At 37.8% G+C, this 24,800-nt stretch overlaps 2 protein-coding genes across 6 annotated transcripts in view; one reads left to right on the forward strand and one right to left on the reverse strand.

Annotated features, from left to right (window-relative positions):
- Mtmr6 (Myotubularin related protein 6) overlaps positions 1 to 5,586 on the reverse strand; it is a 46,778-nt gene extending 41,192 nt beyond the window's left edge. The window contains exon 1 of one of the 2 annotated variants that reach the window (XM_071586041.1): positions 5,339 to 5,586. In XM_071586041.1, coding sequence (XP_071442142.1) covers positions 5,339 to 5,362 — 24 coding nt within the window. In that variant the 5' untranslated portion in view covers positions 5,363 to 5,586. Of the gene's footprint in view, positions 1 to 4,416; positions 4,706 to 5,338 lie in introns of those variants that run through there. The other variant, XM_071586040.1, reaches the window with a different exon arrangement.
- Positions 5,587 to 5,699: 113 nt separating this feature from the next.
- Positions 5,700 to 24,800, forward strand: part of LOC139688522 (BBSome complex member BBS7-like) — a 67,109-nt gene continuing 48,008 nt past the window's right edge. The window contains exons 1-4 of one of the 4 annotated variants that reach the window (XM_071586030.1): positions 5,700 to 5,969; positions 12,494 to 12,617; positions 20,832 to 20,946; positions 21,025 to 21,154. In XM_071586030.1, the coding sequence (XP_071442131.1) occupies positions 5,868 to 5,969; positions 12,494 to 12,617; positions 20,832 to 20,946; positions 21,025 to 21,154 (471 nt within the window). In that variant the 5' untranslated portion in view covers positions 5,700 to 5,867. Of the gene's footprint in view, positions 5,970 to 11,494; positions 11,555 to 12,493; positions 12,618 to 14,457; positions 14,575 to 20,831; positions 20,947 to 21,024; positions 21,155 to 24,800 lie in introns of those variants that run through there. The other 3 variants (XM_071586028.1, XM_071586032.1, XM_071586031.1) reach the window with 3 other exon arrangements.

Raw genomic sequence — 24,800 nt, forward strand, 5'->3', positions numbered from 1 at the left:
AACGACCGTTTTTTTAGAGAATCGTTGCCGAAACACTTTTCCAACATTTCCAACGTCCGTGCGCCACTAAATCCGTTTTTTACGCAAAATTTAATACAAGTTCGTTGTTGCAAATTTAAATCCATTTCTGAAATTGTAAAAAATCGCCAACACACACAGAGATAGATGTACTCTTGGCTACGTAACTTTTGCAAATGTCAAGTTATGACACTAAGATTTAAAGGGAATATCAACAACAGATGTACCAATTTAACAAAAAAACAGAACTCAAATCGGAACGATGGGAGCGCCACACGGTGGTTATTCCGGGAACCTTTTGATCAAGGTAGTATACCTCCCCGGACTACAACCTTAACGTGGTGGAAGGGCTTGTGCGTTCCGATGACCCCTAGAGCTGTGCTCGCGGGAGTAATAATTATTGCTCCTGGTAGGGTCACCCATGCCAGATAGGTCGAAGGTTAGGAGCCAGACGAAAGGTAGTCCACGCAGCGTCTGTTCCTCAGTGAGGCGGCTGCAATGGCGTCTGACCCCAGTGGGGCGGCCAGTAAGTGATGGTGTCACGTTAAAAACACTATTGAGGAAGGCAACGGGAAACCACCTCAATTATCATTCCCAAGAACAATGTGATGGACAATAGAGATATTTTGAGTCCTGGCAACCACGGGGCTCGGCCCAATCGGCCGTGTGTCGTGCCCGGCAGCGGGGGAGGCAAGGCTTCCGCGGTCGTCATACCAACGAAACCCTTGCAAGGGAAAACCAGCAGCAGCAGGACAGAAGACGCAGGAGAAGAAGACAAAATTAGTTAGAATAGGAACGTGGAATGTTAGGACAATGATGAGGACAGGGAAATTGGAGAATGTTAAGCGAGAGATGGAAAGGGGAAATATAGATATTTTAGGTCTATGCGAGGTGAGATGGAAAGATAGCGGGGATTACTGGAGTGATAAGTATAGAATAATATACAGCGGTGGGGACGAGAGCCAACGAGGGGTTGCCATAGTATTAAATGAAGAGGTAGGAAGAAGCGTAGTCAACATAGAGCAGGTAACGGATAGAATACTACTAGTGGAGATAAAAGCAGAACCGACGAACTTAGTTATTATTCAGGTACACATGCCACCGAGCAACCATAAGAAAGAAGAGGTCGATAAGATATACGACCAGTTAGAGGACATGATCGCGTGTGTTCCAGCAGGGAAACATTTGATAGTGATGGGGGATTGGAATGCGACGGTAGGCGACGGAAGAGATGGTGACGAGGTCGGGGACTACGGTTTAGGAACGAGGAATGACCGCGGGGAGAAAGCAGTTGACTTCTGCAGGAGACAGTGGTTAGTCATCACCAACACTTGGTTTAGACACCACAAAAGACGCAGGTATACATGGAAAATGCCAGGTGACTCAGAAAGGTATCAGCTAGATTATATCCTGGTTAGACACAGGTTTAGGAACAGTGTGATAAAATCGCACAGCTTCCCGGGAGCGGATGCGGACTCTGACCACAATTTAGTTGTTATGAAATGTAGCGTCCGTTTCGAAAGATAAGGCAGGCTTAATGTAGAAGCATTAAATGGTTTGAAAATGAAGGAGTACCTACAGACGGTAGAGGAAATCATGGAAGATGGTAAAGAGCCAAGTACTGTCAAAGAAAATTGGGAAAGTTTCAAGAAAGGGTTGCCTAAAGCCGCAAAAGGCACTATTGGAACCATTAACGCTAAAAGGACTAGGAAACCATGGATCACGGATGAGATGATTACAAAGATGGATGAGCAGCGAAAATGTAAGAATGTCAATACAGAATTAGGGAAAATGAAGCATAAAGAATTAAACAATAAATTGAGGCGGGCAACAAATAAAGCAAAAGAAGCATGGTGGAAGACGCAGTGCGAGGATATGGAAAGTTTGCAGAGGAAGGGTGAAATACTATAGGTGCGCTGTACAGCAAAGTTAAATCTTTATCGGGAAGTAAGAAAGGGAGATCAACGATTGCAGTTAGAGATAAGGCGTGTAAGGCAATAGTTGACACAAGAAAGATCCAAGAGAGATGGAAGGAATATGTAGAAGAGCTGTATAGTAAAGAGCTTTGACCTACAAAGTTAGACATTGAAAAAGAGTATGACGCAGAGGAAGATAGCTTAGGTCCAGGCATACTCAATGATGAGATAGAAAGGGCATTAAGGGAGATGAAACTAAATAAGGCCGTGGGGGTGGATAACGAGGGGAGGCGCCTACGGGCGAACCAGCCGCGCCACGCGAAAAGATCACGAATTGACCGAGAGGGGGAGGGGCGCGGGGTGTCCCGCGTGAAATGTACCAAACACGGATCTTTCCAACTCATGTAACCTATCACCTTAGTTTTTCAGAAAAGCGAACATTTCTTGTTTTCTCAGGGTTATGGACACCGCGTTATGAGAACATGAATTTCGCACTAACCGATATGAGGACTCTAACTACTTTGCACACTTCGTATTCTGCGAGCTGAGAATACTACGGGTAAAACTGAATTTACTAAAAAAATCTCCAAAATAATTTATATATTTCATGCTAAAATAGTTCTTTGGCCCTAACCGCAGGTGGCCTAACAACTCCTGCCACACGCCCCTCGAGGTTTTGTAGAGTAATATGTAGACTTTTTGTTGTCACCGGTTTACCTTTATGATATAACATAATGCATTGAAATGAAATTATTCACTTTGCAATCACACACACTTTTCAAAAGTGTGTGGAATTACAAAGTCAATAATGTCATTTCAATGTAATATTCAGACGTAGAAATCCCAACCCTCTCTTTGAAGAAAGTCAATACAAAATTTCTCCGATCCCAACGAACTTTGAATAGGAGAATATTTTTCTTACTGCAGTAATTCCTCCATATTTTCGGCGCAAAAGTGTAAAATGTCCTCTCTCACATCTTCCTTTCGCAACACATCTTCCTTTCACAACACGAGGCATTTCATCCAATATCAGTTTCATTCCCTCAGACAGGTGCCTTCGCATCCCTACATAAAAGACAACTGATTTTCCAAAAAACGGACCCCAGATTCGCCAAATATAGGTCACAAGAATCTGGGCAATCAGCCCGAAGTGCATGCATATTAATAAGTAAAGCAATAGTAATAGTGGAACATGAAAACATCACATTTTTCTCATAAAAAATCTTGAACAATAACGTGTCCATATGACGAGAGTTCGTAATTTTCCACAGACTTTATTTCGGTTCCGTGAAATGGTCCGTGGAAAATTGCAAACTCCCTCAATATGGGTATCAAACAATCCCACGAAGTGAAGCCTGAAAGTGTAAGGTATAACTGAAAAATAACGTCTGCTGCCAAGACCTGCAATGCAATTAATAACAGCCCAGTGGCTCGCTCTCCAACGGTTGGACATGGACTCATTCTCATCTAAGGAAATCCCTCGCAGTCAGGCGACGTTTCAACAAAAAAATTACGCAAACCCGCAATAATTGGGGCTTTCGCATTGCACATATGCTTTATTGGCTCATTTCAATGATTTACAACGGCCTATCCGTACCCAAGGGAACGACTGACTCTACTATTCCCTTAATAACGCAGGGGGTCAATCAAAACGAAAACAAATTCAAAGAAAAAGAAGCGTCGGTGAGGGTTTAAAGAGTGGATGGAAAGTGCCACCAACCAACCGATAACACAACATCCAGGAGGGTGCTTTAAGCCATCAAACCAAGGTCAGGGTCACTTTGGGACATACGAAATTCGATAGAATTGATCCAGCAAAGTATTCACGAGCAAGAGGGCGCATTCAAGATCTAAATGCACTTAGGGAACGAGACTGAAAACAGATTCACATCATAATCCAGTCGCAAAAGAGCATTGACCTAATTCAATGGGTAATGATTTGTAGCAGGTCAGTGGGTGATTGGAAGGAAGAAGCTCGCGTGGGATCGGAGTAGGGTGGGCTGGAGTGAGTGGGAGTTGTGGAGAGAGAGAGAGAACGGGGGGGCGAGCGAAGGAAAGAGTGAGGCCATCGATCGGACGTATCGGCCCTCATCGTCGTTAGCTCGTTCCGCACTCTTGACTCTCGCACAAAAACTAGGGAAAGGTTAACGAGACTACGGCGATGGGTTCACACATTTTGCGAAGGTGATGATGACAGTGGCCCACGGATTAAGTCACGGATTAACTTCGCAGGAAGAACAAGCCTCTCCCGGTGCCGGATACGAGAACAATATCACACATGATGGAGGCAAACGCATCGGGCACCGGATAATTTGAAATTAATATATCAAGCGACCACTCGGCAAGCCCTCTCATGAAAAAATACGAGGTCACTGAAAGCATACGCCCACCATTAGCGAGGCATTTACAGAAAACTGCATGAGACATCCTACGACGAGTATTCCGAGCTGAGGTCGGCACAAAGTAGGGTTGGAGGAATTACCTTGCGTAGCAGTGGCTGATCCCTGAACATGGGGACGGGAGGATCTTCTCCGTCATCCAAAATCCAAGACCTTATTCTTCCGTACATGTTCCTGCGTAATGTTAAGCCACCATTCCGAATAATTTCCAAGAGGAGAAATACACGAGAGGATGTGTCTAACGATAACTCGCAACTTGTCAGTCCATGCACTGATGAACAAACCCGCAGCGACAAAAAAGAACCTACTGATAATCCACCTCCAATTCATGCATGCGCATCACCGAACGTAGCCGCTTTGGATGCCCCTTGGTTCTACCACCGCTGACAATCACCACTTTCGATTCGGGGATGTTCTGAGCCGGCACACGCGCAGTGTGAGGCTAGGAAACGGGTGCCCCACCCCCTTCGGATGCTTCCTCGAATCCAGAATCGTTTTGTTTTCAAAACCGATCAACAAAAAATGTTATGCATATCAATAAACGGACTTCACTTCGACGAATCAAAATTTAAAAGGTTAACTGGGTCACACCGCGAAAATACACCACCATGGTTTGGGAATATGTCCGATGTAATTAAAACTTGACTATCTCACAATATATAATGAATTGATGCTCAGGATCACTGCAATAATTTACGATTATAATCTAATACAAGCATCAAGATCAGTCAACTTCGTGGCGTGTACAATTTTCAAACTGGCACAAAAACAAACTGGTACAAACAAAATGTACTTAAAAATTATAAAATCAATTTTGTTGCACAACTTTCCACTGAAATACCAATAAAATGTGATAGAATAGACTAAAAGATGATTTATATCGTAAAACATAAGGCAAGAGGATGGAATGTCATTAACCTCAGGCCAATGCTGAATTCAGCCGCCCCGAATAAATATATTGGCTTCACATGAATGTAGATTTCATTTAGATACAATTCGGCTTACCTTAGGGGTTTTAATCAGCTCCATAACACTCAAAAATAGATAGGCCGTAAACTTCAGGGTGGTACAATAAATGTTGCCGTGGTTTTTTCATTTAAAGTCTATTGAACTGCGTCATACAGTAAGATGTATGGTACTTTCAGGTACTTCTGCGACTTCTTTCACAAAATACAACTCTCATGTCAAATAGGAATGTCAGAAATTGCTAAACAGATTCCAAAACACTAATATAAGATACCGCAAGAAGTCAATCATATGCAAGTGACGTGACTGACGTAGAACGCACTTCGTAATTCTCTTGTTTATTGTGGTGCCTCAGGTGGCAAAATGGTACTTGAGAGTAGTCAGCGATCCTAGGTTGGCAGTTAAAACTTTTAGTTTATATGTTGAATTTCGGGTTTGATTTTGCCTTTAAAATGTCATAAACAAGGTCATATTGTAACAAACTAGGTGAGCTGTACTATTTTTAAGTTTTGAGAAAGCTGTTTCGGCATTCCTTTTCCTTCTAATTTGTGTGCCTCGGTAAAAAACCATGTTGCTAAATTTGTACCGAACCAATTACGTTTTAACTGGCACTACCTCTAAGAAAACTATGAGACTGCTGCCTAATGCTGGGGAGCTCCAAACTCAGAAGGTATCCAGTAACATTGAGCACCAATAGTTCCTTCTGAAAATTTTCTGCACTGTTGATTGGAGAGTAAAATGCATGATTAAACGTTATCTCATTGCCACTGCTTCGTGATCTGTATAATTAAGATGTTATTGTTTCGCATCGGTAACTGCAATGCACTAACATTGTTTATGACGTGATGCCCTAGGTTAATTAGTGTGAATATACGCCAATACTTGCGTTAGATACGTCCAGGATAGACTAGGCGTTCGACGGACACATCTCATAGACACTGGGACTTTATATTGCCAAAGCAAGGTCTTTTATTTTCCCAGTCAGTATCATTTTGTTTGACATCACCCAAGGTTCTGGTTCATTCAAAGTGTTGGGAGAATTTCCAACCAGCTGATATCTCATTTTCTGTATGTCTAATAAGCGTTTTTTCCTTAATGACTGTTATGCATACGGAAATAGTCCAGTAGTAGAAGTGTGATGAGATTTGTAAATTAATTGGGCATACTAAAGATTTTAGAACATGCCAAAACTAGTAAATGGAAGTGTCAACAATATTTTCTTGCTGATGTTAATTTTTTGGAGATCAGGTGCTCTGATGAACAAGATATGCCCATTGAAAGCTCTAACGGCGTTTAGAATAAGTTGCCTTTAACATTGAATGCGTTCACTGAGGAATAATATGTTTTCCTATATCAACGTCTGGGTGATTAGATTCTCTATTAATGCTTGTGTTACCGTTTCATTAACCATTAACCAGTATTTCTTACTTGACGTCTATGTTGTATTCAAGAATTTAAATTAACTGTCGTGTCGTTTACCACAGGTAACACTGTCATGTTATGGATTCAGGAATACAAGCCAATGGTTGTACTCTCCGATTCAGAACTGCCAAAGTATTAATTAAGTTTTTAGTTTTTGCTTTAAACTTGTATACAATGAACAGGAGTTCATCAAAGTAAGATTTTTTTTAATTGAAGACCATATATTGGAAAAACACAAAAATGTACTTTGAATTTATCCAGAGCTGCTGGACAAAATTAAATGCCGTGCCGTAGTGCAGTTGTTGAAGCTCTCCTCTCAAAGATAAACCGTCAATATGTTAATTCACTGTCCACAGCTCTTCTGACTCTTCCATATATCTGTTGGTAATGCATTGGTTAGAATGCTGTTTCCTTGTTCTTTTATTAGATGTATGCCTATCTCTGACTGTCGGAAAACCTAGGAATATACCTAACACTGCTTGGTTTGATTTTGCATGATTTTCTTGAAATCACTTCAGCAAATCACTTTAATGCCCATTCCATGGACCACAGCCTTGATGTATCAGAAGGGCTTATGTATTCTAGTGACCCTGAGACGTAGTCTGGGGCAATGATGATAGCTCCTGTTGGGGTCACTCTTGCCAAATAGATCAAAGGGTGACTGTGGCACAAAAGTCAGTTCACATAGCGATCATACATCAATGAGGAGGCTGCAAAGGCCTATTAAAAAATTATTCACAAGTCATATTAAAAACACTATTGAGGATGGCATCATGAAACTTCTTCGATTTTTTAACCAGAAAATATGATGAACACAATTATGAATGAGTCCTGGCAATTACTGTATACAGCCAGCTGGGCAGTGTACCATGCCTGGCATGGGGAGAGCCAAGGTCTCTGTGCCGTTTGTCTTACAAAATCCTTGCAAAGAGTAATCCACGGCAACAGCAAAGACGAGAGAAGAGGACAGATTTAAGTCCTCCATAGGGACATAATGTTGTGACAAGGTTGAGGACAGGGAAATAAGAAGATATGAAACTGGAGATGAAGAGAGGAAATATAAATATTAATGGGTTGTGTGAGGTGAGATAGAAGGATAGTGCGGATTACAGAAGTGATATTGATGGAGTAAAATACAGCAGAGGGGATGAGAGACAGTGAGGGGTGCTAATAGTATTGATCATAAAAGTAGGGAGAGGCATAGTTGGCCTGGAGCAAACAATGGATTGAATAATATCAGTAGAAGTAAAATCTTAACCGACAAACGTAGTCATTAATGAGATCTATATTTCCATGAGTAACTATTGGGAGGAAGAAGTAGGGTATATGATCAATGAAGAGGAAAGAATTGAGGTAGTCCCTGGAAGGACACAATTGATATTGATGGGGAAGAAAAGCACTACATTGAGAGAAGGAAGAGATGGTGGCTAGGTTGGGAACTATGGTTTAGGAGTAAGAAATGGCCATGGGGAGAAAGTGGTAGAACATTGCAGGAGACTGAGTTAAATCCCAACAAACACTTGGTTGGAACACCACAATAGGCAAAGGTACGCATGGACATGCCTGTGGATTCATAAAGATATTACTTAAGCTATATTATGTTCAGAAACAGGGTGATCAGGGAATTGGAATGTTGTGGTGGCTAGCATTCTGGCTTCTCAGGCCCGGGTTTGAATCCTGGAGGCAGCAAATCTTTTGCAGTGGTATCCAGATCAATACTTGGGGTGCTTTGCGGACAGCACAAGAAGTATGAAAGACGTACGTTGGATGAGACATTAAACTGCCGACCCCTCTGTGCCTTTTAATAAGAGTGGGCTAATGCCGATGGCTGGTTTTCCTCCACCCTTCCTCCTTTCCCATCCATCCCTAATTGTGCAAATGACCTCAACTGTCGGTCGCATCTCCTAAAGCTACTATGGCTAACAGGGTGATCAATTCTCACAATTTCCTGGAAGTGAATGTATTCATCATAATTTAGTAATAATGAAGAGTCACAAGAGTAACGTCAAATTCAAGATGATAAACATGGTCTTGGAAATGGAATGTTGAAGCATTAATTTAATGGGATGAATATAAATGAGTTATGGAAAGTGGCAGGGAAAATGATGAGTGAGCAGAACAAGAGGGACACAATTGAAGAAAAATGGGACATTGACATATCAAGCAGGAGATATTGGAAGCTGTAAATGAAAAAAAGAGGAAAAGAATAAGGAAATCGAGCATTGCAGATGAGGTTATTAGGAAGATGGACAAGGGAATGAAATGGAAGGATGTCCACAGAGAACAGGCTGATGGAAGTGCAAATGGATGAATTAATAAAATGTCCATGACAGAAGTAGGACAAGAGGATTGTGGGAAAAGACTCAGGGCAAAGATATGGAGAGGTAACTAAGGAAGGGTGAAATGGGTGCCCTGAAGGGAGAAAGGTGAATGCATTTTCAGGAAGTAAGCTGGGAATGTCCATTGAAACAATCAAAGATTAGGCTGCAAAGTTACTATGTGATCCAGGAAATATTCATGGGAGTAGAAAAGAATATAAAGAGGAGATATATGGTAAATATAATAGGCAAAAAATTTTGGACCTAGTGAATATTGTGTAGATGGGGATTGGCTAGGACCAGGTATTCTTGATTGCTAGATAGAAAGGGAATAAGTTCATTGAAATCAAATGAAGCTTTGGATATGAGGAACCTCACCAGGGTACTCCGTATTGATTTAGGAAAAGGGGGAAGAAGAGTTTTAATGGACTAATTCATAACATCTATGAGGGAGGAATTTGGTCTAAGGATTTCATCACATCTCACTCTCCATCCCAAAATAAGCGAAAGGCAGCCATTTGTACAGCACTATAGTTTCAACTTTCATGCTGCTAAAATGGTACTTAGCATCATGAGAGGAAGCCTAATTGTTACTTATAGGATGGTCAGTATCTGCTCATGAAAAACAGGAATGTTTTATTCCTTAGCAATAATGAGGTCACCAATAGTATAATATCTGGATGTATTTGTTTGTTTAATAGATTTTGGGAAGGAAATCAATAGAGTGGGTTTGGTAGAATTGAATGTATTGCATAAAATAAGAGTAGGTTGGAGGGATAGTAGGCTTATCCTCAACCTGTACAAGTCAAAGGCAGCTCGGGTGCGAGTGGTGGATGGAGAGTCTAGATGGGCAGTGTGAGGAAGGAGGGGTGAGATGTTGGTGTCTATTTTATCTCTGTTTTTCAATGTATGTGTGGGGGAAATTTTAAAAGATGCTAGGGTAAAACTGGAGCTAAGAATGAAAATTGGTAGGGAATTCATAGAATCAGTTGAGTGTCCTGATGACCAAGCTTTAGTTGGCCAGTCAGCCAAGGGTTTGCAAGCATTGCTGATTGCATTGGAAAATCAGTGCAATAGATATGGGATTAGAATAAATTTAACAAAAACGAAGGTTATGGGGATTGCATGAAAGAGAAAGGTTAAGTTAAATGTTTAAATAGTAGGGTAAAAACTAGAGCTGGTGGAACAGTTAACGTATCTCAGAGGTGTTTTGGACCAAAATGGTCAAATAGTAGGGAATTAAGATGAAGGGAAAGAGCATTGGGCAAAGAAGCATTCACAAGGGACATTGGGTAAAGTTGTTAAGAAACTAAACTAAAGAACTAATATATAGTATTGTTTTGTGTTGTACAGAAACATGGTTGTTGAAGCAAGATGGTATATGAAGATTGGAGGCTTTTGAAGAGTGGATGTGGAGAAGGATGGAAAAGCAGAAATGGACAGGAAGGAAACCAAGTGAGAAAGTGCTTGGTATGGTGGGGTCGGAGAGGGGATTTTGTTGGGTCTATTCTAAAGGAGGCATGAAAGGTGGATGGGGAGGATTTTGATTGGCGTTTATAAGTTGTATAGACTGTGAGGGGGGAGAACTCTAGGCAAGTGAGGAAAGGACAAGCAATGAATCTGCATCTTAAAATTGAAGAAGCGAGAAATGAAGTATGCAGCATTTAAGAAGGGTTTATTGTAGTTTTAGGTGTTAAGTGTTGTGTTGCCAGGAGGGATGAAAAAATAATTATTGTAGGTTTCTCAGGCTGTGTCCATCCAAAACCTACCTTAATTGGTGGAATACCAGTAATTATAATTTGTGCTTGTATGTGCACAAATACCTTCCTAAAGTAGAAGGAAAATTTTTCACTCGATATTGGTGGTCTGACCTGAAACTTGATATATTTGTCTTAGTTCCAATTTTCATAATTATCTGCATTTTAGTAGTGTCTAGAATATGCCAGGTGCATTGTCACCATCCAAGTTTTTTGCCCCAATGTGTGCTGCAGCAAGAGAGAGAGGGCTCTGATTCAGACAAAGGATTGGATGAGATTCAGCTCTTATCCCAAAATCCTTTCTGAAGGATAAACACATTAAATGACAGTGCAATTCCTCTCCCGAGAATGTCTTTTCAATTCATTGTGATTCCTTTCCAGGACCCTCGTCAGTGCAAGAAGCCCATTTGATATTCCTCTGTACAAGTGTAAATAATGAAGATGTTCCTTGTATGTCTACAGTTTAAAGAATGCCATTTGAAATGTCTTCTGATACCTTTATGACTTTTTTTGAGGATTTATCAATCAATCTTTGAAAAATGAGGCATATTATAATCTTTGAACTGAAACCTGAATGAGGATTGTATTTTGGTTTCATAATGGTATGAAATTTTAGAGGCTTGATACAGTATTTGTGTGTGATGTAGTACATTGTTTGCTTTGATCAGCACTGTCATCCCCAGTCATTAAGAAATATTCTCATAGAACTCACGGCTGCCCACTTTAGTTCATCTGCATAACAGCAAACAAATGCCCAGGTAAGCACTCACTTTACATCATCTCCAATTGTTTCAAGCACTCAATGAATGAAAGCAGAGCATACATGGAGTTCATGTTACCTAGGAGAAGAAAATTAAAAGTATGCCCTCGGGTGCCCCTGTTTGGTTTTTGGTGCAGGGTTCAGCTTCCTTCAATAACCAGGAATGGATGAATTACCTTAAAAAGGATAACATTAACTGAGACCAATAAAAAATATGACAATCCGTGACTACTTGCTTTGAAGTCACATTATGTTTACATTGTTACAAGGCTTCTTTGTATCCTACTTACTTCTGTCTCTTGCTTTATGATCTTATAAGCCATCAACATCTCGTGAATGTTTGCCTTATATTTCACATTTCCGATGTAATTTGTTTGGTGGGGGTTATTTGGCGCTGCATGGCAGTGCGAGGACTCATTGAGTCAGACCTCTAGCTTTTACGTGACATTACACTCTTTCACATTAAGCGATGAATGTTAATGCCAACTCAAGGAAATTGTTTACAAATAATACGTCTTCATTTATCATTTTAGCGAGTCAATACTTGATGCAACAAAATCATCTGTTGATTGAGCTAAATGATGGAAACCACATCATTAGGGATCTATGTTAATCAGAACATCCTCTATTAAGATTACATTCCAATCCAATTTGCTAAGATAATCTTTTACATTTTCTCCTTAATTTTACTAAAATAGGACGGGGAAGGCATTCATCCAAATGCAGATGAAAGCCATATTTTATTTAAAATGTTGCCTGGAATGCATTTTTATTCTGAAGTGTAGTCTAATGTGTAGCCAGGTGTTCTCTTTAACATGTTAATGTAGTGTAGGATTTACAGAAATGTTAACATAATGTGCTTCAGCATGCAAATCTTCTTTTTTAATTTATGACTTTTTATCACTCCTTAAATTTATGGAAATGTTGAATCCATAAGGTTACTGTGGCAGATCACGAAGGAGTTCTCCAGGCATTCTCTGTGAGGAAGGAGGGGATACAACTCAGTTTCAAAACAACTCCTGGCCCAAAGATCACTTCTCTGGATATAGGAGGATATGAAGGTAATGGCTGAGATATTATTTTTATTATGTTTATGATTACCTTAACAGATAGTTTAATGTTGAAGTTAAGATATCTTGACAAGAATAAAACACGACAAGTACATTAACCTATATTTATGTATACATGGCATAATAAGGATCTCAGAATTCGTTCCTTAAATAAATTTTAAAAGGTGTACCAAGTATTGTGGAACTTAGGTCAGGTTTCGAACCTTAGTTGTGGAGGATAGGAGGTAAGCTTTAACTCTAGGCTTTTTAGGTGTGGGCGTTGGAAAGAATAGAAAAAATAATTTTCATGGAAAGGAAGACTAGGGGTGAAAGAAGGAGTGAGAAGTATTTGAAAGAAGGAAAAGTAGAGGCGATGGAGTATTGAAGAGTATTAAAGGATGGAAGGATTATGGGTGGAGAGGGCAAGATAAGGATGGCTCAAAAGGAAGAAATAATGTGTGGAGCTTGAAAATGGTTTAGCAAATAATTTAACGCTGTTTAGAAACATCCTAGTTCGTTATTAGGTGAAATAACTGAATAGTAAGCCTCATGGCCCTTTTAAAATGTACTTTTGATCTGTGGACTGATGCAATTGAAAATCTTGATAATCATGATCGTAACCGCAGACAGAAGTATGAAAATTTGTTTGCATTGGCTATTCTTGGCTAGCCATATTATTTCTTTCTGCCTCTCCCCACCTCTTGATTTTTTCTTCCATTTCATTCTCAAGCTATAGTTCCTCTCATCAATATTCCTCTAGGTATCTTTGCACCCAGAAATTTTCCTTCTTTTCCATGTTATTTCCACAGACATTTGCGTCACCCTTCATGTCAGATTTCCTTATTGGTGCTTTTTCCATCAGTTTCATTTAATGTCCACTGTTGCACGACTTCTGTATTCCCTTTTTCTGACCGTATTTAATTTACATAGAAAATGTCTACAGGGTGCGGTGCTTAAATCCAGACTAGCATGCGTTCCCTCGAATGAATTCCTCGCCGGGTTAGCGAAACCTTCCCTAGACTTATGTGAAGGAGTATACGTTGCCACAATATTGTAAACAGTTGATCTGGGGTACCCAAAGAATCGAACTATTTCCAAATATAACGCCCAGCACGAACACTTTCGATAATGGTGGCTCTTTGATTGTACTCAACTTTTGTTCATAACATCTCAGCCATTTTGAGGTTATAACTGTTTACTAGATGCCTATGGCTTTCAAGAATGCCAATTGTGGCCTCCAGTGGAACTGTGATATGGGAGGAAATTCAAATTGAAGTTTGTCTGGATGTAAGTGCCGCACCCTGTGTATATATGTCTATGGAATTGAACCGCTATGGCCGAAGGCAAGAAGTATTTCTCTGTGATGCTAAGCCACATTGCACTACGACCAATTTAACCAATTAATCAATGCATACATAATAATGCCAACGAGAGAGGAGACACAGGGTTGTCAGCATGATAGGAATTCAGTGGGGTGATTACTTGTGGTGGCTTGTTGAGGGAGTTCGATAGAAGCATGGATAGGAAATGAAGTATTCATGGAGGTTAACTACATTTTAAGAAAGGAAAGAGAGATGATTATTATAATAATTATTATTAGAATTGGTAATCTACTGTTTAAGGTTGTCCTTTGATGGACACAGACACTACAATGGTTCAATGATATGCATTCAATTGCCTCTCCAAACAAAACACAGCCCCGAATCTGCTTCTACAACGAACCCTTTCTCACTTTTCATTGATTTTAATTTTCATTACTATGGTTATTTTATTCTCTTAATGCTCTCTTCTTGCTGCTTTTTCTTTGGGAACATTTTCAAAACTAGGCACAAACTATTAGTGAAATTCGCAGAATAAATCGCAAATAACTTGTCTGAGCACAAGTGTGAAAAAATATGTGATCACTAGTGACCCTAAGATGCCAGCTGAATGAGTGCTGAACACAAACTGAAGCAGCAGGCTTTGTCAGGTAAGGCTTCACTCTACTCAGCTTCAGGGCACTGACCGAAAAAATGATACTTGTATGTGTTTAACAAATGTTTGAATAACTAATAAGCTTTAAAGAAGCATGTATTTTGAAAGCACAAGGTAAAGGATAAACTTTATCAGTTTGTACCATAATTTATACATCAAATTATTATAGACATAATAAATAACTTTACCCGTATAAAAAATTAAATAATTTAAAGAAATTGCTAAGAAAAAACTCTTTCAAGCGAGACATCTTAAATTATCATTATCACGGTAATGTGGTAAAGTACCACAAACCCAAATAAAAATGAAAGAAATTATTACCACAATAAAAAAGAAAAAAATTGAACTTAAAGTACAACCTTAAAAATAACTGCAAATGTTATACTCATAAAAAAAATGCTTGCTCACTCGGACATAAAAATTAATGCAAACCCCCACTTCTGTATTCTGTGTTAAACCCAGAAACAAGTTCTGACTCTCCTTCAGCAAAATCAAAAGGAGTACGATTAGTTTCAGCTAAACAAGAAGCAAATCAAATAATTATTGACGGAAATCTCAAAAAGGCAAATCAAGTATGATCCTGAAATAAAGAGAATCCAGTCAGAGAATAACCTCCTGTGAGAAAAATAAGGGACATCAAAATTAAAGCCAATCTTACTTCATAAAAAATAGTCTGCGCTACAGCCTAAAGACCTGCTAATAAAGCATATGCAGAATTAGAAGAACACCCTGCAATTATAACAGTATCAACCCCTTAACTTGTACAAGATAGGAAGAATAAAAGACCATAGTTATATGAAAATAAACCCCCATAAAAAGGTGTAACAGCTCAATAAAGAAGGGAAATAAATAAACTAAATATAGGAGAAAAGTAATAAGGTAAATAATTAGATATTGCAGGAAAAGTCTGTTCCTTACTTAAAAGTCTAATAGCATCAGAAAAAGTTTGAACAATATCACGATAACTAACCTTTTAAGGACCTTTTCATACTTGTACACAACCTAAAACTTACGTTCTGATAAAGTAATGAAAGCTACACAAATAATCACGATTAACTCCCTAATAAAAGTTAAAACAACATCATGTAACTGCAAGTACTACTTATAAGAACTAATCTTATATAAATGAATTCTAAAGTCAGGAAATCAAATAATAAAGAATATCTCGTAATAATGGTCCTTTCATACTAAAAACTACAAAGAAATTAAGGATAGAAATCAACCTGGCTTAAACTGGTCTGAACTCAGGTCATATTTAATATAACATGTTTAATATAATATAACATGATCAAGAATTTAAAGATCAAAGAGACCTATAAATGAAGCTTTTACACCTTATTATAATCTTAATCCAACATCAAGGTTGCAACCTTCCCCATAAATATGAACTCTGGAGGAAGATTACGCTGTTATCCCTAAGGTAACTCATTCTAATAATCAATAATAATGGATCTATTGAACATAAATCAATGTTTTATAAATAAAAAAGTTATGTGTATATTTATTGTCACTCCAACAAAAGAATAATAATATCAGAATAAAGATAAAATAAAAATAACTATTAATATTAATTATAAAGCTCTATAGGGTCATCTCGTCCTTCAATAATATTTAAGCTTTTTGACTCAAAAATCAAATTGTAATATATTAACTAGACAGCTAGTAATTCGTTGCACCCTTCATACCAGCCTCCTATTAAAAGACTGATGATTATGCTACCTTTGCACGGCCAATGTACCGTGGCCGTTAAATCACCATCACCGGGCAGGCCAGACCTCATGTATATTATAAGAAGATATGTTTTTGATAAACAGGCAAACACTAATTTTGCCGAATGCCTTAAAATGAAGTTAAACTAATAATAACAAAAAACAATAATAAATTATACCAATTTAATCATAATTACAATGAATAACAAACTAATTAAAATATTTTGATAAAAATATAAAAAGAAAAAAATCAAAAACATTAAAAATATACTATAACGTAATGTAAAGACGAATGATCTTAATCCTACTATTTATGCAATATTAAATATTTTTATAAAAAAATAGAGCTTATACCCTACAATCTTCAAACCAACAAATAGTCACTTGATAAAATAAAGTAAATAAATAATTGATAATAAATTAAATTTATATCTCAAAAAACTAGATACCTTTATAAACAAAATATCTTCACAGAAAATTATTTTGATACTTATGAAAAAGTAACCAAATTAAACCCTCAGCTCTTATAAAATCAAGATTTTAATGTATATTGAATAAAAGTAATTATCCCTGATACAAAAGGTACTACAAAAAAGTATGCTTTTAATAAAATATTTTTTTCAAAATATTTCAACATTACTTAACAGTACTAGTGAACTATCACATAAACAACTCTTCCAATAAAGTACTAGAGTAAAAGACATTTCTCTTAAAAATATCTTTTTCAAGATAGTAAGTTAATTTCGATCAACCAAAGCTGGATTGCACATGAACCCTTCCAGTGTAAGTGGAAAATGCCCAAATAGAACTATAAGTTGACTTTCTCGATACAATTTCTTATACATCTACTATGATTATTGTTTAACACTTTACCATGCCTCCTTTCAATGTCATTTGAATTATGGTGTTGAGTTATGGGGTCATTCCCTTGAACATGTTTAGCTACTACAAAAGAGAGCTATTTGCTCTCTTACTAATATACCACCACATGATTCCTGCAAACCTTTTTTTATTAAGTAATGAATATTGACTGTATTTAGTTTATATATCTTTAACGCTCTGATTCATGTGAAAGTTAATCTAGAAACTTCACAATTAAGATCTAGCATCCATAACTACTCCACAAGAGGTAAATCAAATCTAAATACTGCTTATTGTAGATTGTCATCAACTTAAAACACATTTCATAATATGAAAATACGACTGTATAACTATCGGCGTACTCAGTTGAAAGCAGACGGTATCCAGAGTTTCAAGAATAGGGTATATACCTGATTACATGCTTACGCACTTCACGCATTTGATGAATTCTTTTGTATATACACATATGCTTTCTGCTTTTCATTTCCAGTGTTTAGTTCTTAGACTAGTTCTGTGTCTAACCATTAACCAAATAATTATTATATTGTTTGGTCCCAAAATTAAAAATCTATCCTGAAAGGTGTATTTGATTTTTTGTGACATTATTTGAAACAATGCAATGACTGGGTTTTCATGTTTAGGGCTCGAAATTTCAATTTTTAGTTGTGTTGTCGATTTTTAAATTCATGTGACTTAAATGTCTCTACTTCTGTTATTTGTCACTTTTTTACTGTCAGTTTTCTGCTAGAGTTAACAATTTTTAAAATGTATCTGCAACTGTGAGGACAATTATTTTTATTATTTGTCTCCCATTCATCCCATGCTCGTCATACTTCTGCTTACTGATACCTTCACTTCCGTAAGCTTCTCTTTTATTTTGTGACTAGTAAGCCCACCTGATGGCCGCCATTACCAGGGTATAAAAATTCTCACAGATTGGGCCCTCCCCAGATGCCCTTTGGTGGATTTGAAAAGTCCAAGATCCATCCAATGGGTGGTTTGCACATCTTGGATTTGAGCTTCCTCTGATCACCCTAGCAAAGTTTTATTTTTTTGGAGCAGTTTTTCTCACATTCAGCCATGCATTTCCTCTTCCAAATTGAGGGAAAAAGAATTGTTTCATGGAGAAAAAAGCAGGCTCTGATTTCATCAATTGGCCACATATATTTGGACTTTCTCAGATCAGAAATCTTTTCAAATGCAGCTAATCCTATATTGGCACATGTTACATTCATTGCTTGGTGCAATGCCACTGCTTTATGGAAACATGAAGTTATTTCAAGTGTCCTCACCCGTTGGAGAGATTTGCGCAAGCTGTGCAAAATCAGGTGACAGCTTCCTTGGATCTGTACCTGTCAACTCTGTCACTAGTCACTGCCTAAGTACTTGATCCAATTTGAGCCCAATTTGACTATGAACAAGTGTCTGAAAAACCTCCCTAAACACAAGATAAATAGACAGAAGTGGGAATTGTACATTTTATACTCAAAGTAGCCCAAATGGCAATGAACGCAAAGGAAGGGAAAATTTTTCCCAATAGGTCTACTTTAGAGAAACAACTTTTTTTGATGAAATGAAAATGTGAAAAAAAGCAAAGAAAGCAAACAAAAAGTGGAAATAAGTCATCTTTCTCTGTTTTGATGGACAAGAGAAAGACAAAATTGTTGACATCCATCAACAGAACCAAAAATGTTTAGTGTTTGCTTGTATAGCTAAAATTATCAATTTTTTGAAAGATATGAGATCTGTCCAATAAATACCTGTACTGAGGCCATTAGAACTTTATTTGGCAAAATTTAATCTACATTGATTTTGTCCCCTTCAAAGTACTCTCCATTCATTGCTATGCCTACTTATTCTATCTTCTTCTTTCCCACTTTTGTTTAAAGCACCCTTTGAAAGTCCTCGGCATTTAGGATTTTTAGTTTTCTTATCGTTTCTTGCTTTATTGTGTCTTCCATATCTTCCCAGTGATGTCCCCTCATCACAGTTTTGCATTTTGAGAACAGGAAAAAGTCGCAGGGGGCCAGATCTGGCGAATGAGGAGGACGATCAAGGATGGCGATTGCCTGACCTTTTGCCAGAACCTGGCGAACAATCAATTCTGAATGTGCATTGGTGCATTGTCATCGTGGTGAAGGAACCATATATCACGTTCAGTTAAAATAGTGTGCACTGTTGATTTGCCTGAATTCAGTTCATCAGCTTTCATTTGGAAAGTTTTTCGATGATCAGTAAGGACCAGGGACTACACACGATCAATGTTGTCGTCCCGGCCCTGCATCCTCTGTGGTGTGTTGTTCTCCATCTTTAAAATGCTTAATCCACTTGATTACAAATGCTTTCTTCAGAGGATTATCACCGTAAACAGCTGTCAACATTTCAGCAATTTTTTGATAACTTTTTCTTCACTTCACCAAAAAACTTGATGTTGATTCGTCGCTCTGTGATTTAATCAATTTCCACTTTCAACAAACAGTATAAAGAAGGACGACAGATACTAGCATATCTGACACCATACGCACAGCTCGAGGATCCGCCAAGCACAGACGGCTCATTGGGTCTCTGGCAACTAGCGTCGCTAGTGGGTGAGGCTGCCAGATTGCACCAGTTCCTGTATTTGTTGGATAGACCTCATATTTGTTTGGGCAAGATATGACTTTTACTAGTTTTTAATTTTTGAATTTTAGTGGCAATGCCATTTCAGGTCCAGCTATTACCATTTCCTTCCATTTTTTATGATCCAGTTCTGATTGTTGTTATTCTTTAATTTGTCTTTATATCCATCTGTTATCTGAGAAGTGCATATCCTGCCAGTACATTGAGCTACTGGATCTGTGAATGGTATATTTAGTTTAATACCAGGGCTCTATGTTTTATTTGCTAATGATGATGGTTGTAGTATGATTCGTTGATTTACGTAGAAACCTCACTGACATTTTCAAATTTCATAATAAAATTTAATATACTAGTGTTTTAAAGAATTACTTCTTAATAGCTCTTGCAATTTGTTATAGATAAAAAGAAACTGTTGGTAACCGTAATTTATTTACTTCTGAGATACAGCATCACTTTTTTATGATTAATGGCGTGGCAATCGGTCAGTATTATACAGTTTGAATAACCGGCAAGCAAAATGAATGCAGTAATCCCTGTTTTGGTCCAATTATTTAAGAATTTATATCAGTAAAACAGTTTCTGGCATCACTTGGAGGAAATTCTTCATATTGAACTTAAAATTAAACCACTTGGCTTTTCCACATAAAAAATGTGGAAAAGCCGAGGGTTTAATTTCAATTTCAATTTATATCAGCTATAAATCATGAAATGATTGAAAAAATTTTCCAAAATCTCCTGCTTTTAAAGTTTGGAAGTCGTTAAAATTGACTTATTCATTGAGTGGATGCCCGGAATGCATGTCCTATGGTTTCACAGTATTTTATGCTCTGGTCATGCAATAGACAGTTTTTAACTTATTTGTATTGCTTAAAAATGGCATCACCAGTACATTAGCCACCTTTTTGTTCTAAAATATTGGCATTATCTTTTATCATTTGCAATTTGCCACTTTTTAGATGAAAATTTGTGACTAAAATATCACTCTGCTACTCTTTTGGCCACCAAGTCTATTTTAATCCTAGATATCTTCTTTAATTTGATTTAAATTCATTTGTGCAATCAGGTTCTTCTAAGGATAAAATTTTTGTGTCGATGAATAATGAAGTCCATGGATTCACCAGGAGAGGGAAGCCCTTTTTCGACATCAACACCAACCTTACTGAACCCATAACATGCATGTACGTACCTAGGCATTTTATTAAGAAGTGCATCAACATTTAATGAAGTAGCAATGGAACTAATAACATGTTTCTTAGGAAAGTTCATGGGAAGCATCTGTTTGTCTGTGGAAAATACATCTGCAACCACTATGAGAGTAGCATGGATATTGGATACACGGTATATGAGGAGGAAATAGTTGACCTGACTTGTGTGAAATTCAAAAAGGTATGTGTGTCATAATCAAAGGGCACATTCTTATAATATTTACATAGTATTACATAAGTTAACTGCACTGATATTAGCTTCATTACCCAAGGGTTTGAGCTTTGAGACATGGCTTTTTAGTTAGGTTGTCACTGTTTAAGTCTGCTCCTTAAACAACTCAAGTTGAGTTTTGACTAAGTTATTGCGTTTTCCCGGCCACATGAGGCCTGGCATGGTCATGGTGGAGGACGGGCACCCCAATCGCCCGTCATCATGGATGTTTTCCCTCCTCAAGTTGAAGTTTTGCCACCAGGGTCAAACAGACGATTCCATCAATAATATTGCCTCCATGAACCTCCTTTAATTGACGGTGAATATCACATGGCTGCACATTTCTTAGATTCTGTCCATCTCTCTGGTTTCTTCCCTGGTTGAATTCGCATATTTTCCCTTCGATAACGCCTTATGCATAATTCGCACCAAGAACTTTGTAGTTCTCATGAATTTGTATAGATACCATGCGCTCATAGTTATCTTGAACATGTATAGATGCCATGCGCGTAAAAATATATATAGTGTGTGTAAAAATACATCTATATTGGATGTGCGTGTGCAAAAATACGTCTATGTTTGGCTTTTTTCAATTTTCATTATGTAATGCGCTTCGTCATTTTTTCGATCATCTGAACATTTTTGTATAGATAACATGTGTGCGTTATCGATGGAAAAATACGGGAAAGTTTTTCCTGACTTACCTGTGTTTGTTTTGATGGATTTTCCTTTCTCACTTCCTTACGGTAATTTCACCTTTCTTTACAGTCACCTTTCCTTTGCAAACTTTGCATTCTCTCACACTGCATCTTCCTCCACATTTCCGTCCTTGTATTAATTTCCTGCCTCCGTTTACTATTCAACTCCGAATACTTTCTTTTGCCTTATTCTGCATTCACAGTTTTCCATTTCCTTCTCTTGTCTATTTTCATAATCATGCAATCTGTGATTTTCATGACCTCTTCCTATTTTAATGTTCATATAGTGCTGTTTGTGGCTTTTGACATTATTTTTTTGATATATTCACATTTTCCTTCTACTGTACCTATCTTTCTGTCCTCCCTCATTACCTTTTCTACTGTTTACCTAAACACTTTTCTCATCAGACTAGTTAGGCTTCTACATTCCATTTCATTTACAGCCTTCCCTGTTTTGTCTTCTTAAAAATCTAACATTTCACATTATCAATGGTAAATTTTGAACAAAATCCAAATCAACTCCCAGGAAACTGTTTGAATTGATTATAGTAGTCATAAATATTTGCCTAATCATGATACAGTCTGATATCTCCCTGAATCCAAGGGAATTTTCCTCTACCTAGCTTCTATCTCTCATTTCACTCCCCATCATGGTCCCTCTTGCTGGCTCTCTTCCAGGAACACCTGCTATTGATCCCTAATGGAGATCAAATGAACTGTCAACTTCTTCCTCCTTATGCTTGCTTTGTGACATTTGTTAATATATTCTTCTTAGTTACTTTGACCCTGAAGTGGTAAATAATGCCTTTATTAAACCACTATTCATATGAAATTTTATACATTCTGAATATTAATTTACATTATTTTCATTTCCATGCATAGGTACGGAAATCCTGCAGCAGATAACATAAATAGTGTAAAAGTCATTCGCGTTGACCGGGTTCTGACATTGTTGCATTGAAATGCATATTAGCAGATGACTCTGTTAAAAGTTAGTGTTGCGGCATCTCCCACAATATTTTTTAACATAAATAGTGTTGAAAACTAGCATAAATTGACAGAGACAATTTATTTATCACTAGATAGGTGACATATTTCATGAAAAATGTAAAAAATATATCTTTTGTGGACACAAACCTTATTTGTGTAAAAAGTATCGTGAAAAGGTTTGTGAAAATAGATTTATTTCTGCTTTGCCTCAAAACTCCTCAAAGTGCATCCTTTAAATGTGGACACACTGTAGCCAGAGTGGCTTTTCCATGACCCGATGGCTCCCTGGTAAGCGAATTCCGGAAAGTCCTTAAGGGTACACGTGCAAGCTTCTTAGATGGCACTTCCAAGAGTCCAATGTTGGTGTCTTTTGAGCAAGGAAGGATTTCACTTTTGGGAACAGGAAATAGTCTGCTGGTGCTAAGTCGGGACTGTAAGGGGGTTGGAGAATTGTCGCGATGTTGTTAATGAAGATCTTCACAAACAGACAGATGTCCAAATCTGCTCTTGGTCATCCGTCGGGACATTCGGGAGGACAAATTGAGTGCAGATCTTCTGCATCGCCAAATTTTCAGTGATAATGATGCGTAATGTCATCTAATCAATGCCAATACAATATCTGCGATCATGCGCACACTATGAATTCAGTACTTCACGCACACATCAGGAAAAAATTGTTACCGATACTTTTTATTCAAACCTTGTATTCAGAAAGTAAATGACTAACTTTGAATGCACGGCATGAAATCATGTCAATGAGGACACCAATGATAAAATATAACTATTAATATTATTATTTGTTCTCACCAGGTGATCAGGATACAATAAAACAAGAGGCCATTATTACGTGACGTAATGGACATCAATAAATGATAAATCATAAACCGTATAGAAATATGTAAAAAGGCACACTATGCAGCAAAATGTAAACATGAAATTGTACTGCACAGAAGTATTTAAAAAATTACAAAAGGTCATTCTACTGAGTATTCATGTATTCTTTCACTGGATAGAACATTCCGCAATAGAGTTTTACTTTAAAACCACGAACACTTTCAAATCCTTTGAATGATTGAGAAAAATTATTAAATAATTTTATTCCCATTTGCATGGGTCCACCTTATAAAGCTTTTCTTCTTATACATTTATAATGTGTGTTATTAATACCTACTGTGCTATGACCATACATGTCACTGTTTAGCATGAAGCAGTTCTCATTTCATTTAGCCATTGTCGGAATAATCCTATATGGCTACCAGTAAGGAGTCGCCAGTATCCCTTGCTCCCATATTTTTATCATGTGTTCGCATCTTTTTATGAATTTTTCCATTCATATTTGTGCTGCTTGGTCTCATAAACCCTTTCCATCTGCGGTGTCTTCTGTTCCTCAAGAAATCTTCAGTTATAGAAGACATTGTTTTCCTGCTCACCCATCTTGTGGCCTCTCCCTCTGGTGCCTCCGTTCCCCAGCTACCAGTCACCCGATTCCCAGCAATTTCACGGGCTCTCACCCTTACCCTCCTCACCAAACTCACATTGTGGAGTCCGCTTCCTACTTCTTCTTAATGAAGTTTTCTCAGGTCTTCCAGTGGGTCAGGAAACCTTGTAGGCCGACGTTTCTACACTTAACTTGAGTATCGTCCTCAGGGCTGACGAGGGCCCTCATCAGCCCTGAGGATGATGAACAGATGCCCCGGGAAAGTACTGGATCTTACTTTCTACTTCTTGTTTTATCCTCAGGTGATGTGAACATCAACCCAGGACCTTCCTGTGCCTTGCAATTGCATATATATTACCAAAATGTGAGAAGCATAGAAAAAAAGCACTCTAAGATTACCCAGACCATGAGCTCTCCCTAGCTAGATACATTGCTTTTTGCGAGACTTGGCTGACCTCCTCAATTGGTAATAGTGAACTCTCTTTCTCTA

This window comes from Hetaerina americana, unplaced genomic scaffold, assembly GCF_022747635.1.
Source record: "Hetaerina americana unplaced genomic scaffold, ioHetAmer1.1.p SCAF_20, whole genome shotgun sequence".
Taxonomy (NCBI): domain Eukaryota; kingdom Metazoa; phylum Arthropoda; class Insecta; order Odonata; family Calopterygidae; genus Hetaerina; species Hetaerina americana.